The sequence below is a fragment of the Mirounga angustirostris genome, unplaced genomic scaffold (genome assembly GCF_029215605.1).
Source record: "Mirounga angustirostris isolate CCGP_5_RB_7025 unplaced genomic scaffold, mMirAng1.0.hap1 SCAF_10, whole genome shotgun sequence".
In the NCBI taxonomy this organism is placed as follows: domain Eukaryota; kingdom Metazoa; phylum Chordata; class Mammalia; order Carnivora; family Phocidae; genus Mirounga; species Mirounga angustirostris.
This window is the reverse complement of record NW_026991718.1, coordinates 113,772,410-113,790,346: the sequence shown is the minus strand read 5'-3', so window position 1 is coordinate 113,790,346 and position 17,937 is coordinate 113,772,410. Positions and strand designations below refer to the sequence as shown.

Below are 17,937 nucleotides of genomic sequence, written 5' to 3'. Positions count from 1 at the left end.
GGAGTGAGGTACCAGGAAAAAGGAAAAGTGGGGAGTGTGTGGTGAACAGTGAAGAGCAGTGGGGAGGCCAGTGTGGCTGGAACAGAGTGGGGACAGGAGAATGAGGCAGAAGGGGAGGTCAGCGAGACAGCCGGGCCCAACAGGAAGGGCCTGGAAGGCCTAGGTTTTTACTCGGAGCAAGATGAGAAGCCACCAGAGGTGCTGAGTGGAGCAGGGAGAGATCTGACTTAAGAGTTTCACGGGCGCGGGGCGCCTGGGTGGCTCAGTCGTTAAGCGTCTGCCTTTGGCTCAGGTCATGATCCCAGGGTCCTGGGATCGAGCCCCGCATAGGGCTCTCTGCTCTGCCGGGAGCCTGCTTCTCCCTCTCCCACTCCCCCTGCTTGTGTTCCCTCTCTCTCTGTGTCTCTCTCTGTCAAATAAATAAATAAAATCTTTAAAAAAAAAAAAAAAAAGAGTTTCATGGGCGCCTGGGTGGCTCAGTCCTTAAGTGTCTGCCTTCAGCTTAGGTCGTGATCCCAGGGTCCTGGGATCGAGCCCGCATTGGGCTCCCTGCTCCGCGGGAAGCCTGCTTCTCCCTCTCCCACTCCCCTGCTTGTGTTCCCTCTCTCACTGGGTCTCTCTCTGTCAAATAAATAAATAAAATCTTAAAAAAAAAAAGTGTCATGGGCTCCCTCTAGCTGCATGCAGAGAACAGACCGAAGGGGTGGGGGCGGGGGTGGAGGCGCAGGAAGTGGCCAAGTACAGATCATGTTAGGAAAGCGGAATCAGCAGCCTTTGCCAGTGGATTGACTGTGAGGTGTGAGGGGAAGGGAGTCAAGGACGAATCTAAGGAGGGCTGAATGACGGGTGAATGGTTGTGGCATTTACTGAAATGGGGTCCACCACAGGGGAGAGGGGAATTACACCTCATCTAATGGAATTGTTACCACAAACTACGAGGTAAGTACTAGATGAGAAAACTGAAGGTCATGGTCTGCACCTAGTGAGCTAAGATGCCAGCCCAGCAGTGTGACACAGAGTCCACCTGAGTCGCCCCACATCGACTGCAGCAGAGCCTGGTGGGGACCAGGAGCCGGAGAAGAGCAGCTCCCACCTGACAGGGGCCAGGGGTCAGGGGTCACAACCTGCCCTGTGAAAAAGGGCTGTTATTGGGCTGTTTTTTATTTCCTGCCATTATTTCCTCCCTGTTCTCCCTCTGGAATGAATAAAGTACTTTTGAAAAATGCCAACCCAGTGATTAAGGAAATTCTGGTCCTTACAATGGAATGCTCTGCAGTCATTAAAAAGATTAGGGTCCATCTGTGTTTCTTGATCTGGAAAGACGCTCCTGGTCATACTGCTCGTGGGGAAAGAAAACTGTAGAACGGCTTAAGACAGTCCCCCTTTTGTTAGAAAAAACACAATCCTCATATTCCAAAACAGCCCTAGCCATAGGTGGTTGTATACCTTGTATACTCACCCGAGTGGATGTGAGCATGCAGTTTGAGGTAGTGCTCCCGCCGGAAGAACTTCTTGCACACCTGGCACTTGAACCTGCTACCACTGCCGTGCGTGGGCAGATGACGCCGCAGGTAGCGCTCGCAAGGAAACACCTGGCAGAAGAGAGGAGCTGGCTTAGGCCTGACTCACTAGCCCTCACCACCCCCTGAGCTTAAGGGGCCCCTCATTTCCCACACTTGCAGAAACAATTTCCTTTCTGCCCACCAGGGATCAGGGCCCAGCGTCAGGCTCCACCCTTAGAACCTCACAGCTCCCACGACTCACCCATAACGCATGCTCCGAGCTCCTGCCAGGCTGCTTTTTCTACCCAGAAGGCCTTTCTCTCTTAGCCTGACAAATTCCCACTTGGCCGTCAAGACCCAGCTCAGGTGTCCCTGCTTCTGTGAGGCCCTCTCTGACTCTCTAATGCCAAACAAGGCAACACAAACTCTGCCCTTGAATGTTCATATACGTTTTGTTTGTTTATTTATTATTTTTTTAAGTAAACTCTACCCCCAACGTGGGGTTCGAACTCACGACGCCGAGATCAAGAGTCGCATGCTCTCCCACCTGAGCCGGCCAGGTGCCCCTATTCATCTACGTTTTTAAAGTCACCATCTAACCCACTGAATTATATAACCTGTTGCTTATATGAGATCTCTACAAGGGCAGAGGAGCTTTCATTCACCAGCACAGGGCCTGGGTCCAAGGACTTACATGCAAAAGAATGAATGACAAAATGAATACAGAACTGAAGAACTGAATGAAAAGATAACAAAGAGCCAGGAAACACGGAAGCCGAAATCTCCTTCCTCTCTGGCCTTAAGAAAAGCATTCATTCATTTTTTCATTCATTTGTTACAGAGAAGTAGTTAGGGTTACAGACCCAACTACTTAGTAGCTCCACCATGTCCTAGCTGGGTGACCTTGCTGCACCTCAGTTTCCCCATCTGTAAAATGGGAACAGTAAAGGTATGCTTCCTAGAATTAAATGACTCAATTCAGATAAAATGCTGCTAACAGCATCTGGCATGTGGTTCTTGTTCAATTCATGATACCTTTTATTTGGAACACAAATTCCAAAGCCCCGAATTAGGCTATCTACATAATTAGAAACATCTACCATGAGGCTGAAGTGAAACCAGGGCTGTCCTGGAAAATCTGCCATGTAAGGCTGTGAGAAAATGAGTAGAATAAAGAAACCAGTTAATCACACCAAGGGGATGCAATCAGCAAAATCCAGAATTCAGGAAACTCCACCGGACCAATGGCCCAGTTTCTTCAACAAATAAATTAAAAGGGAAAGAAAGAAAAAGGAGCACTGGTGGGAACCTGTTGATGAACAGAAACTTTGGTTGTATAAACCAACTGGAGTGTGTGGACCTGATTCAAACAAACAGCGATGGCTTTCAGATTCATTGAAAAGAAGAACCCATAACAAGAAGGATAACAGCAGGTCAGGAAGCTGGAGGCCACTGTTCAGATGCTGGGCCTGGGCCCAGGAGAGGCCTCACCCCGTATCGGCGCAGCCTGGCCTGGCCTGGCCCAGCAGCAGCCGCAGGATGGACACATGTGCTACCTAGCGGCTCAGATGGCAGGGCTCTTACTCTTCAAAGGTGAAGTGTCGTCTATGGAGACAAGCCCAGGAGAGTGTGAGGTGTTTGCTCTACCATCTCTCACCCCCTATGGTTGCCCCAGCCGGGAAAGGGCAGAGGTACCCACCTTCTGGCAGTGAGGGCAGGGGAAGTTGTGAGTGGCGGTCTGCAGGTGGTGCTCCAGGGCCTCGGGGGTAGAGTATTTGTTGACACATTTGACACACCTATATGGGAAGGAGCAGGAGAGGTGACTGAGCAGTGTGAGGAGGCTGGACTGGCCCAGCCATTCTCCTCCCCCAGGGCCAACACTGCGAGGCAAAATTCTATGTTTAATTCATTCTTTTCCTTTAAAAAAAAATTTTTTTTTAAAGTAGGCTCCACACCCAATGTGGAGATTGAACTCATGACCCTGAGATCAAAAGTCACATGCTCTACTGACTGAGCCAGCCCGGTGCCCCAGAGGGAGTATCTTTGATGAAAAAAAAAAAAAAAAGAAAGAAAAGAAAATCAGACCATGTCACATCCTTGCTTAAAAGCCCCCACCTTGGCCTACAAGGCTCTAGTGGCTTGACCACTCCTACCTCTCAGACTTCATCTTTCTCCACGGCCCTCCCCGCTCTGCTCCAGCCACCTTGGCCTCCTTAATATACCTTGAACACACCAAACTCTCCTATCTCAGGGCCTTTGTACCTGCTGTTCCTGCTACCTGGAACACTCTTCCTCAAGTATTCCCTTGGGCAGCACCTTCTTTTTTTTTTTTTTTTTTAAGATTTTATTTATTTATTTGAGAGAGAGAATGAGAGACAGAGAGCACTAGAGGGAAGAGGGCAGAAGGGGGAAGCAGACCCCCCGCTGAGCAGGGAGCCCGATGCGGGACTCGATCCCGGGACTCCAGGATCATGACCTGAGCCAAAGGCAGTCGCTTAACCGACTGAGCCACCCAGGCGCCCTGGGCAGCACCTTCTTATCCTTCAGGTCTCACCTCAAATGAGGTGAGATGTCTTCCTTGAGCACCCTGTCTCAAGTTGTCCCCTATGGCCCACCCCTGGGCACTCCCTACCACATCACCCAGTTTTGTTTTCTTCTTAGCACTTACTATCTATAATTATTATTTATGTATTTGCTTACTTGATTTGATCTGTCTTTTTCACCAGCAATTGGACTCTGGAGGCAGGGACAATATCTGTCCTGTTCATAACCTGATTTGAGCACCAGCGACAATCTGTTATGTGAAAGAATCAGACAGGCAAGCATCCAGGCCTGGCACCTTCTTGTTTCTGACCCTCAGTTTCCTCACCCACAAAACGGGGTAGGAATCCCAAATGGACATGCCCCTTGTTCATTCTTAAGATTGTCACAAGAGTCAAAGGACACAAGTGTGCCAAACAGCTCATAAATCACAAAGCATTATAGACGGGGTCTCCACTCTTAACATCACTGGCTGACAAGCCTTCAAACAGTAGTTTCAGGTCACAAGCCACTCTGAAGAAAAGATCCCTCCAGTCTCCCAACCATAAAAACATTTGCTAGCAAATGGGCCCATTTATGATGAGGTTCCAGTGAGGAATGCCACAGGTAGGTGGGAATTCAAGCCAAAAATAGAAACATGGGCGCTGACATCTGTACACCACGGCCACCAGGGGAAACGCACAGGCAGCCTGCACCTGTGGTAGGCCCAGCAGAACCCCCTCAGACCACACTCTGAAAACCACAGGCTAAATGCCTCCAGATGACAAGAAAGAAAGAGCAGGTCAGGTGGGAGTGGAGCTAGCGGGGGGACAGAGACCTTGCAAGCTGGTGAGGTAGGAGAGGGCAAGGACTCCACAGGCTTCAGCAGTGAGGAGACACTGATTTCTGTGGGAGGTAGCTTAGCCAGAACCATTAAAATTAAAACTTTCTGCCAGAAATTTCACCCTGTCACCCAAGGTAACATCCTCAGCATGGGGGCAAACCAATGTCATGTGCCTGCCGATATGACGTGCTGAGGACAGAGCGTTACTTTGTGATATTTCCTGCCAAGCATGCCAATCCCGCATCTAACCTGAGGTCAAATCACACAAACCCAAATTGAGGACATTCTACAAAATAACCGGCCTATACTCTTCAAAAACACCATGGTCATGAAAGCCAAAGACCGAATGAGCAGCTGTTCCAGCTTAAAGGGAATAAAGAGACACAATCTAAAGTAACCTGTGATCCTGGCTTGGATCCCAGGCCAGAAAAAACATTTACTTTGTCTATACAGGATGTTACTGAAACAACTGGAAATTTCTGATAAGGTCTGCAGATTAGGAAACAGAACTGTATTGATTTAACTTTCTGATTTTGATAACTACACAGTGCTTCTGTAAGAGGTTGTCCTTATTTCCAGAAACTATACACTAAAGACAAAGGGTGAAAGAGCATCACATCAGCAAATTATCCTCAAATAGCTCAGAATATAATAAAACCAATGTGGTGAAAAGTTAACATTTGGAAAATCTAGGTGAAGGATATATATGGGAATCCTTTGTACTACTCTTATATTTTTTCTGGAAGTCTGAAATTACATCAAAATAAGTTCTTGAAAGTGACTGAGGTATGGGGAAGGGGCTCGGAGTAGGTGGGGAAATCCTTTTCACTCATGCCCTTTTTTAATAATTAAATATTGTACTGTATACACATAATTATTTTTTTTAAAGATTTTATTTATTTATTTGACAGAGAGAGACAGCGAGAGCAGGAACACAAGCAGGGGGAGTGGGAGAGGGAGAAGCAGGCTTCCCGCTGAGCAGGGAGCCCGATGTGGGACTCGATCCCAGGACCCTGGGATCATGACCTGAGCCAAAGGTAGACGCTTAACGACTGAGCCACCCAGGCGCCCCACATAATTATTTTTTGAAGTAGGTAATCAATCTTTTTAAAAGCCCTCTTGAGGGCTCCTGGGTGGCTCAGTTGGTTAAGCGACTGCCTTCGGCTCAGGTCATGACCCCGGAGTCCCAGGATCGAGTCCCGCATCGGGCTCCCTGCTCGGCAGGGAGTCTGCTTCTCCCTCTGACCCTCCTCCCTCTCATGCTCTCTGTCTCTCATTCTCTCTGTCTCAAATGAATAAATAAAATCTTTAATAAATAAATAAAAGCCCTCTTGATTTAAAATTTTTATTATTGCTTTTTTTTTTTTTAGTAATCTCTACACCCAATGTGGGGCTCGAACTCACAACCCTGAGATCAAGAGTTGCACGCTTTTCCGACTGAGCCAGCCAGATGCCCCTCCCGCATTGATCTCTGACCTGCAAAATCACTTCTAGGAACTTATTTATAAGTGAGCAAAGATGTATGTCCAAAGTTGTTCTCTGTAGTGTTGTATGTAATGATGAGAAACTAGAAATAACCTGACTATCCTGCAATCAAGGACCACTTACATAAATGTGGCATGTACAATGGAATGGTAAGCAGCCACTGAAAAGGCTGGGGCAAGTCTGTTTGTACTGAGATGCAAAGATGTCCATATTACAGTTGCAAGTGATAATGCACACCACGTGTACAGAGTGATCCCATTAAGTTTCAGTCAGTTTGTTGGAAGTTGTGGGACATGAAGATGGCGTGATGAATTTTCACCAAAGTCAGTAACTGTGTTTGGGATGTAGCCTGTGGTAGTTATATCTATAAACATGCTTATTACGGACATAGACCAAATAACATGTACCAAGAGGTTAACAGGGATTATTTTTTGTTTGCAGGGTTTTGGTTTTTGTGCGATTTAAAAAAAATTTTTTCTCGGGGCTGCCGCCGGGGTGGCTCAGTCGGTTAAGTGTCTGCCTTCGGCTCAGGTCATGATCCCAGGGTCCTGGGATCGAGCCCCACATTGGGCTCCCTGCTCAGCTGGGAGTCTGTTCCTCCCTCTCCCTCTGCACCCCTCACCAGTCGTGCTCTCTCTCACTCGCTCTATCAAATAAAATCTTTAAAAAATATTTTTTTCTCTGCATTGAACTTAGGAACTTTTGTAATCAGGAAAAAATCAATAAATCTTATTTTTAAAAGGAAAAAGTAAATATATAGCATATATAGAGTGGCATGCATAAAATTCACTTGAAGGGTTTGGGGTTTGGGGAGGCAGCATAGACAGGCCAAGGCAATGTGGTCCAAAGGGAGCAGCGCAGATAGACCAATGGGGCCTGGACACCTGAAAATAGGATGAAGGCCCTATACCTGCTCAAACATTACTGTGAGAGAGAAATAAATTCTCACTCATTTTTTTTTTTTTAAGATTTTATTTATTTATTTGAGAGAGAGAGAATGAGAGAGAGCACATGAGAGTGGGGAGGGTCAGAGGGAGAAGCAGACTCCCTGCCGAGCAGGGAGCCCGATGCGGGACTCGATCCCGGGACTCCAGGATCATGACCTGAGCCGAAGGCAGTCGCTTAACCAACTGAGCCACCCAGGCGCCCAACTCTCACTCATTTATGCCACTATTATTTGGAGCCTCTATTGCTCGCAGCCAAACCTATATCTAAATTGTACAAATAATAATTGCAGCAATAACATTTATTGAGCACCTACGATGTTCCAGGTATCATGTTCAAGAGCCTCATAGTTGTTTTACCTGATCCTCATAAATAATCCAATATGGTAGGCACTATAGTTATCCCCATTTCAAAGATGTGGACACTGAGGCCCAGAGTGGCCAGATACCTTGCCAAGGTCATCTCCTGGGCTTGTAGTCAAGCTGGGATTTGAGCACAGGCAGGTGGCTCCTTATCATTACTCAAGATAGCATTCCACCCTTGGGTCATCCAGATGGTGGCCTGCCTCCTCGGGTCTTACCTTTGGGCCAGGAGATCCAATGGCTACAAAGGGTTACTGGCACTGTAACCCTCACACGAGAACCTAGGAGAAGAGATTGACTGTAGACACAGGGCCATCAGCATTGGGCTCAACCCCTAGCCTACAAATTCCAAGACTAGAGCTGTGAGGCTTCCAAGGTTCCAGACAAGAATTTGAATCTCAGCTCTGTGCTGACACTGTTACTGATGAGGGCACTTCTCCTCTCTGAGCCTCAGTGTCCTCATCTTCAAAATGGGGAGAACGTCAGTGTCATGGACTGAACCGTGTCCCTCCAAACTTCGTATGTTGAAGCACTGACCCTCAATGTGATGGTATTTACAGATTTACAGATGGGACCTTTGGTGGGGGTCTGTGTGTGTATGATTAGGTTTAGATGAAATCATGAGGGTGGGGTCCTCATGATGACAAAGTGCCCTTATAAAAAGAGATCATGGGGCGCCTGGGTGGCTCAGTCATTAGGCGTCTGCCTTCGGCTCAGGTCATGATCCAGGGTCCTGGGATCGAGCCCCACATCGGGCTCCCTGCTCCGCGGGGAGCCTGCTTCTCCTCTCCCACTCCCCCTGCTTGTGTTCCCTCTCTCGCTGTGTCTCTGTCAAATAAATAAATAAAATCTTTAAAAATAAATAAATAAATAAATAAATAAATAAATAAATAAATAAATAAATAAATAAAAAGAGATCATGTGTCTGTGGCATTTTGTTATAGCTGGAGCTGACTAATACAACTACCTACCTCCCAGGATTGCAGGGATCAATGTCCCTGCGTCAGAGCTTGGCACATAGTAGGTGCTCCCTTCCTTTTACTTGGCATCTCACTCCAGAAAGCCACATAGTCTCAGGAACTCACAAATAATCCACAAATCCATAAGGCAAAAGCAAAATAAAATGCCCCCTGACTACAAATGGGAATTATCCATCACTAACCAGAAATTTCCACCCCTTGACTGGCCAAAGTTTTGCCTTGTTTTCCTGCCTCTCTGGCTCCACTTCCCAACCTCCTCCAGGACAAGCTGCCCTACACCCATTTAAGTCCCAGTCCCCCTGCCAATTTCTCAAAGCTTTTGTGATTTCTACAGGCCCTTCTTACCCTTACCCTGAACCTACTTTCTCCTCTAGGCCACATCTAAACATCCTCTCCCACTTCCACTCTACACAGTGATCATTCTAAACCACTTGCTATTTCATTTTATATCTCTACGCTTGCTGTTCCTTCTGCTAGGAATGCACTCTACCCTACCTACTTGGCCAACTCCTATTCATCCTTCAAAACCCAGTTCAGATATCACTGCTTCAAGGACACCTTCCCTGCCCTACGTCCCACTGTGGTACTCGTATACCTTTTATCTACGTATACATTAGCATTTTATCACAATACGTGTAAGCGTATTTACACACTTGTCTCCCTAAGAAGCCTGTGCATTCTAAACTCAGGGTCTGTTGTTACTTATCTCTGAAGCCCAGAAGCGTCACCCAGGAATTACGCCTCATTAACAGAGGTTATTGGAGAAATCCCTACCGACACAAGTTTGTACAGAGAAGCAAAACCATTCCAACACGAAAATACTAAGAACTGGGAGCAGTCCCCTGACAAATACCCTTCCTTGCTTATCACTAATACCTTCCCCACGCACTATATGCTAGCCTTTGTGAGGCGGCTGCTCCAGACGACTTTGGGTGAATGCACAGCAAAATGGCTGCAGGGCAAAAATGTGGGATTTCACAGTTATGAAAGTGATACTGGGCACCTGCAGATAACCCATCGACTAAGAAGGGTATGGAAGGGGGACCAGGAAACAACCAAGTAAGAGAAACTCAATGAGGATCGGTCACGGGACTGATAGCTCAATGAGAACGATTTGAAGACTCAAGGATTAAAAGCCTGTGACAAAACTGAGGGAGCCTTTTTTCATTTCTGCCAAAAGGATGCTCTCTATGACTACAATGGAAGACTAAAGCACTGTAAAGGATTGGCGGAAAAACTACCCCAAAGACAATCTACACTTGGTTCATTCCTTGTTCATTCTAAGGATCAGCCTATAGTTTCAACTTTAACCTGAATTTTATAGATTATAAAACAAATGAATCTTATTTTTATGATTTTTGCTTTCCAGTATGTGCTTGTTCATTCTGTTTTCATTCTAAGAATCGGTGTACCATTCTGACTGTAACCTAAATTTTGTAGATCATCAGACAAAATTATATTTTCATAGCATTTTTAGTTTAGGAAAAAAAAATCTGTTTTCCACTATGAATGAAAAAATATTGGTTTCCCTTTTTTTTTCCAGATTATTTTTTAGGATAAATGTCTACCAAACTGAAGAATGATATAAGGAGGGCCAGCACCTTCTCCCCCAGGTCCTTAGCAGTCAGAACGAGCAAGGCTGCAGAGCCCTGGGGTCCCAGCAGGGAGGGGGAGGGGGCAGGGAGAGGGCACATACTTGTAGACCGCGCTGTCCTTCTTGGGGCTTTGCTGCGGCAGGAGGCTGTGGGAGTACTGGTGCACGCCCAGGTCATAGAGCGAGGGGAAGTCCTTGCCACAGAGATGGCAGCGATAGCTCAACTCCTCCTGGTGGCTCTTGATGTGCTCCAGAAATGTGTCGAGCTTTGGGAACGTCTGCGCACAGCTTTTCACCACACACTTGTAAACCTGGAGGGAAGCCACAGACCAGGTGAGGGGAGGCAGACTGTTCCCCTGCTCCCCTGCTCCTGGAGCTCTGTTTTATTTTGACGAGACAGCCCTCTCTTCTCAGCCAGTCACAAGGCCCCATTACCTTTCCCTCAGGTGCTGGGTGACCTGGGTATATTTAGGAGAATTACCCCAAGCTGGGAAATACAAGGAAAAGATGACATCATGTCCTTCCAGTGCTGTACTTGAGTAGTGGCCCTCCGACTTGAGCATCCACCGCAGTGACAGATTGCTGGGCACCACTCCCAGAGCATCTGATTCAGCAGGCGTGGCAGGATCAATGTCCGTAAGTCAGAGCTTGGAACACAGTAGGTGTACTCCTAACAAGTGCCCAGGTGACAGAAGCCGAAGCTGCTGCTCTGGGGACCTCACTTTGAGAAGTGCTATCTAACGAGCCTGCCTAGGGTCATCCCACTCTCTGGGGGATGGGCCTTGTTTTGATTATTTACTGTTGATTAGGATCCAGACTCTAGAGTTAAATATTAACTTGCGGAAAACAGATCCAATGTAAATTATTTTCGTCAGGTGGAAAAGATACCCTCAAAGGTCTTTTTGGGTAAAGACCCAAAAAGGGTATCTACCCGAACAATCTTATTTCAATGTTCCTTTCTTTCACTGACATAATTATATGTAAGTATAAATAGTAGTATCTTAGATCCTCTTTTGCACCGGCTTTGTCATCCTTCTAGTTCCTTATTAATGAGTTATGTAAAATTCTGGCTCATGTTCACTATGTTATTTGTATGAGAATTAGATTTTTAAATTTTGAAAATTATACTTTGACAAGCATAATCCTGATTGCCTGTACAGTTCCACTTGCTCCTTCTTCCTAACAAAGTGAACGCTGATTTGTTCAGGGTGGCAACATACCCAGTTAAAACACTTGATCTCCCTGGCTCCCTTGTGTCAGCCATGTGGCTCCTTTCTTGTCACTGATATGCACACAGTAGTCTTTAGGGAAGGTATTACTTCCAGAACACAAAGGCAAAAACATCCTAGGAGAAATCCCCTCTGCTTTTCTCATTTGTCCTGACTGGAATACAGATGTGATGGCTGGAGATACAGCAATTATTATGCAATCTTGAGGATGGAAGTCACATGCTAAGGAGGCAGGGCCGCAAACCAGAAGCCTGAGTCTACGATGACATATCTGACCTGCTATACAAGCCCAACATTGCTTACTTATGGACTTCTTGTGACACTAGGGAAATAAAACCCTAACTAGTAAGCTAGTTGTCTATTATTTGCAGAGTAATAATGAATTCCTAAGTGATAGAGCGTATCCACGGGCTCTGACTAATGAGAGATCTACAGAGGGCTTCTAGGAAAGAGACACAGAGAAGACAGCGTGTTTTTGCTGTGTCTGGACTACTGGACTACTGCCTAGAAAGAGTGACTACCATCCCAAGACCACAGGTAAGCCATTAGTATCGAACAACGTCATATCCTGAGGTGGCAGAGACAAGAGCTAGAAGGACACAGGGTCCTTGATATTGGGTTGAGTCAACTCTCTCAGGCCTTGAGCTGCCCAATCTTGGGTTTTCTTTTTATGTGCAATGACAAACCTCTTAATTGTTTAAGCAGCTGGAGTCAAAGTTTTCTGTGATTTTCCCCAAGGGTATCCTAACTTAATTCCATCAACCCCCCTGCTGGGAATCTAGGGTAAGGGAAAGTCAGAGATTTGGATAAAGATTTGATTATAATGATGCTCACCATGGTTTTGCTTACAATAGCAAAACACAGTTCATATCCTACATGTTAAAACAATGGGATTTTTTAAAATGTAGCTTAAAAATTATGTTTTTTATTTAAACAGTGACATGAGAAAATTCTCAGAATATAAAATTAGGTTAAAAAATAGAAAGCACAGGGGCGCCTGGGTGGCTTAGTCGTTAAGCGTCTGCCTTCAGCTCAGGTCATGATCCCGGGGTCCTGGGATCGAGCCCCGCATTGGGCTCCCTGCTCAGCGGGAAGCCTGCTTCTGCCTCTCCCACTCCCCCTGCTTGTGTTCCCTCTCTCACTGTGTCTCTGTCAAATAAATAAATAAAATCTTTAAAAAAAAATAGAAAGCACAAATCTAAGGAGAATTTATGCTTATTAAAAAAACCCAATCTCAAAAGGCCCCATACGGATGATTCCATTTATACAATGTTCTCAAAATGACAAACTTATAAAGAGAGAGAACTGATTAGTGGTTTCCAGAGGCTGAGGATGCTGGGGAAGAGGCGAGCAGGTGTAATAATGAGGGGGGTGGAACAAGGAAGATCTTTGTGGTGATGTTATAGTTCTATACTGTGACTGCAGTACAAACCTACATAGGTGGTAAAATGGCAAAGGACTATACATAGCTTTACACCCATGTCAGTTTCCTGGTGTAGATATCAGGCTGTAGATAGGTAAGATGTAGCCATTGACAGAAACTGACTGAAGGGCATAAGGGATCTCTCCCTATTATCTTTGCAACTTCTTGGGAATCTACAATTCTTCCAAAAGAAAAAGTTTAGGGGCGCCTGGGTGGCTCAGATGGTTAAGCGTCTGCCTTCGGCTCAGGTCATGATCTCAGGGTCCTGGGATCGAGTCCCGCATCGGGCTCCCTGCTCGGCGGGGAGCCTGCTTCTCCCTCTGTCTCTAATGAATAAATAAATAAAATCTTTAAAAAAAAAAAAAAAAAAGGTTTAAAAAATAAGCTATCAGGAAAAAAAAAGTACAATTCAAAATTATATGTATGAACAGATCCCAATTATAATAAAAAAACACAAACTCTACAAAATATGCTGGATTTTGTTGCTGCATTCTGGGGAGGACATACTGCAAAGTGGTTAATGACATGGGGTTTGGCTTTGAGCCCTGACCTAGTCAGTTACTGGTGGTGTGACTCTGGATAGGTCACTTCACCCCTCCGGGCCTTGGTTTCTTCATTTAGATATACTGAAAATGCCTATCCCTAAGGTTGCTATGAAGATTAAATAAAATATTGAATGTAAAGCAATTAGCAGGGTGTCCAGCATCTAATAAATGCATTCTTCAACCTATATATTCTTTAGATTTTTCTGAAATTTTAAAAAAGATTTTATTTATTTATTTATTTATTTATTTACGAGAGAGAAACCTAAGCAGGCTCCAAGCCCAGCGTGGAGCCAGATGCAGGACTCAATCTCACCACCCTGAGATCATGACCTGAAAGCCAAAATGAGCCAAAATGACACTTAACTGACTGAGCCACCCAGGAGCTCCTGAAGTGTACACTTTAAAAAGGGTGAATTTTGGGGCGCCTGGGTGGCTCAGTCGTTAAGTGTCTGCCTTCGGCTCAGGTCATGATCCCAGGGTCCTGGGATCGAGCCCCGCATCGGGCTCCCTGCTCCATGGGAAGCCTGCTTCTCCCTCTCCCATTCCCCCTGCTTGTGTTCCCTCTCTCGCTGTGTCTCTCTCTGTCAAATAAATAAATAAAATCTTAAAAAATATAAAAATAAAAATAAATAAAAAGGGTGAATTTTGTGGGATGCAAATTATATCTTGATTGGAAAAAAAAAAGACTATGGTCAATCCTCCATAGGTAGGTGTTTAGACGTTAGATTTTCTTGGGGCATTGAGAATTTTTCTCATGTCCAGTTTCTATATTATATGACCCATAAGAGGTGGGTTTCCTCCCTTGGCTTAGCACCATAATAGCCCAGTAAGCTGGCCCCACCTAGAGAGGGAAAGCTTGGCCTATCTCGGGTGGTTAGATGGTAGCTCACTGCAACTGAGGCCCACTCCTGTCCCTTTCTAGACAGTGTTCAAGACCCCAGCACCAGCCAAGGCTCACACTCGGGTGGTTGTGGCCTCCCGCTGCCCACCACCCACTTACCTGCTCATTCTTATGCTGGGTCATGTGGGACTTGAGCTGGAAGTAGGTGCTGAACTTGCTGGGGCAGAACTGGCACAGATAGGAGCTGTCAATGAAGACGACCTGCTTGGCCTCCAGCTTGTCCCCTTCATCCTCACCTGCGGCAGGCAAGGCCTGGGGTTGTGGGGCACTTGACAGGGACTGACCCAACCCTGTGGAGAAAACCAGGGAAGAAGTCACTGAGAAGGGCAGAGGAAGAGTCAGGACAGAGGGCCATGACATTCAGGAAGGACCCACAGAGTACCTCCTGTGTGTTGCTGGGTCTACCCAGCCACCTACCACGTGCTTGGTGTTGGACACTGTACTCAAGGCCCTGCACTCACATTCTGCTTTGCGCACGGATATAGCCATTCCAGATGCTCACCTCCTGAATACTTACATCCTGACTGGTAAACAGCTATTGCCTCAAATCTCCCCTCACTGGCCTTTCCCTAGGCCTCTCCACGGTTGTTAAAAATCCTGAACACTACCCCTGGCTGTATTCATCACACCTCCCCAGCTCCCCATTCCAGTTACAACATCTGTTTAGCTGCCCTTCTCTCACTTTCTGAGGACAGGGGCCTCTGACCTCATCTCTACAGAGGCCCCCATAAATATCTGCTATATGGTTGAACCCCTGGTGCTAGGCACTGTAGGAATTTTGAAAAAAATAAGAAACAGATTCTTCCCCAAGGAGCTCAAAAAAATGCACAGGGCACACAGAGACTGACTAAACACACTGTAGGGCTAGTTCCAGTAGGAGGCTCAAATAAAAGTGGCCACAGGCTGCTCATGCAGCAAAACACCCCCTTCATTCACTGGTATGTGGCAGGCTTTGCTCACCCGGGGGACTATACAGGAAGGGCTTAGCTCTGGCCCTACACTGTCCAATACAGTGGCCACGAGCCACATGTGGTGACTGAGAACTAGAAATGTGGCTAGTCCATATCCAGATACGCTATACACATAAATACACCCTGGATTTTGAAAACTTAGCATAAAAAAATATAAAATATTTCATTAATAATTTCCTTATATACTAAGATGATATTAGGTTAAATAAAACATACGATTAAAATTAATTTCACTTTTTTTAAGTATTGTTTTTATGTAGCTACTAGAAGGTTTTAAATTGTATATGTTGGCCATATCACATTTTTGTTAACAGCACTGCTCCAGGCCTAGTGACTCCTCAACCCCCATACAGAACAGGAATTAAACCAATATCAGGGACATGATCACTAGCTCAGGGACAAGCGATGGCTCGGATGGGAATTCTACAAAATGTAAAAGGCTTTGGAAACTTAAGCCCATGGAAGTCAAGTAGGTTTCAATTTCAAGTTAACTGATAGTGACTGCCTGGAGCAATATATCGAAAGTAGATTCTGAGGCAGGATCCAGGCACAGCAAAAGACAGGTGATTGATTAGTGTTGTCTTCCATGGGTACAGTATTAGAGTAAGGCCAGGCATACTGTACATTTGTCATCCCTCCTTTCATGCTATGCCCCATTTTATAGATAAAGTAGACTGAAGCCCAGAGAGGTCAAGGAGGCTGCCCAAGGTCACACAGCTAGGAATAAAACCCATGAAGCTTCAGAGGACAGGTATGGGAACAATGGCATTCCCCACTTCTACCTACCTGTGTTTTCCTCGTCCTCCTGCCTGCTGGGGTTGAGGGCCATGACCTGTACAGTCACAGAGTTGCGGGAGACAGTGCCACCGCTACGCCCCGGAGGCCACACCTTATGAGTCTGCATGTGTTTCTTGACATTAGATTTCTGGGCAAAGGCACGGCCACATGCAATGCACTGGAAGGGCTTCTCACCGGTGTGGCTATGGGAAACAAAGCTTGTCAGCACCCTCATGTGGAACTGGGACGTGACCTCAGCACAGGAGCTCACAACACCCAAGAAGGCCCAGACAGAGCATGCGGATGCTGGTGGCCATCATGGTGACACCATGAGGACAAGCCGGCAGGCCAGAGGCAGAAAGACCCTGAGCTCTCGGTGACATTACTGAGTTGCTGAATCAACCAGCCCCGGAGCTGACCTTCCCTGCGGGCCTTCTCCATACGGTGAGAGAAAACATTTCCTAATTGTTTAAGCCCTCTCAAACAGGGATTTATTCTCTGAAGGAGAAATGGCACAGTCGCAGCACAGAACTTGTACTATTATTTAATATTTCCCTTCAAATAAATCCGCTCTTAAATAATTTAAAAATTAAGCTTTCCTGTTGTTATATGGAAAACCACTTATCATAAATACAAAGTAACCAAAAATGCAATAATTTATAAAATATCATTAAGATCTATAGAGCTGCATTATCCAATAAGGTTGACACAAGACACACGGGGCTACTTAAATTCATTAAAATTAAATTAAAAATTCAGTTTCCTGCCATTTGCAATGATGTGGATGGAACTAGAAGGTATTATGCTAAGCGAAATAAGTCAGTCAGAGAAAGACATGTATCATATGATCTCACTGATATAAGGAATTTGAGAAACAAGGCAGAGGATCATAGGGGAAGAGAGGAAAAAATGAAACCAGACGAAACCAGACAGGGAGACTCTTTTTTTTTTTTTTTTTTTTGCGAGAGAGAGAATGAGAGACAGAGAGCATGAGAGGGAGGAGGGTCAGAGGGAGAAGCAGACCCCCAGCTGAGCAGGGAGCCCGATGCGGGACTCGATCCCGGGACTCCAGGATCATGACCTGAGCCGAAGGCAGTCGCTTAACCAACTGAGCCACCCAGGCGCCCGACAGGGAGACTCTTAATCTCAGGAAACAAACTGAGGGTTGCTGGAGTGGTTGGGCGTGGGAGAGATGGGGTGGCTAGGTGATGGACACTGGGGGTATGTGTTGTGGTGAGTGCTGTGAATTGTGTAAGACTAATGAATCACAGACCTGTACCCCTGAAACAAATAATACATTATGTTAATAAAAAAAAAAATTCAGTTTCTTAGTCAGACGAGCCACATTGCAAGTGTTCAGCAGCCGCATATGGTCAGTGGCTACCCTACTGGACACTGCCAATTTGGGCATTTCCATCCGGAAAGTTCTATTGAGCAGCGCTAGTGTAGACTTGTGAGGTATTTTTTTTTTTTATTTAACTTAAAAATTTTTTAAATTTAAATTCAATTAATTAACATATAATGTATTATTGATTTCAGAGGTACAGGCCTGTTCAGGTCTTGATCTCAGGGTCCTGAGTTCAAGCCCCACACCAGGCTCCACCCTGGGTGTGGAGCCTACTTTACATACATACAGACAGACAGACAGACATAAATAAATAAGAAAATAAAAGTCAATAGTTCCAAGGTTGAGAAACCCTGGTCTAGTGAGAAGCTGTTGCCTGTCATGATTGGAATCTGAGGTGTGCACGTACGCATGCATCCACGTGCTCTCTCCTTCTCTCTCTCTTTGCTATAAAAGATGAGCAAGTATGTGAAAGGTGTTCAACACACACTAGCACCAAACCGAGGTTTTCTCC

The 17,937-nt window shown here is 45.7% G+C and overlaps 1 protein-coding gene across 11 annotated transcripts in view; it reads right to left on the bottom strand.

The window, feature by feature from the left end:
• The window catches only part of ZNF341 (zinc finger protein 341), a 57,497-nt gene that overhangs the window by 18,147 nt on the left and 21,413 nt on the right, over nt 1-17,937 (bottom strand). For all 11 annotated transcript variants that reach the window (XM_045885617.3, XM_064573031.1, XM_064573033.1 and 8 more), the window contains 5 exons: nt 16,088-16,281; nt 14,430-14,620; nt 10,335-10,543; nt 3,202-3,298; nt 1,460-1,592 (listed from right to left, as the gene is read on the bottom strand). In XM_045885617.3, coding sequence (XP_045741573.1) covers nt 1,460-1,592; nt 3,202-3,298; nt 10,335-10,543; nt 14,430-14,620; nt 16,088-16,281 — 824 coding nt within the window. The remainder of the gene's footprint in view (nt 1-1,459; nt 1,593-3,201; nt 3,299-10,334; nt 10,544-14,429; nt 14,621-16,087; nt 16,282-17,937) is intronic.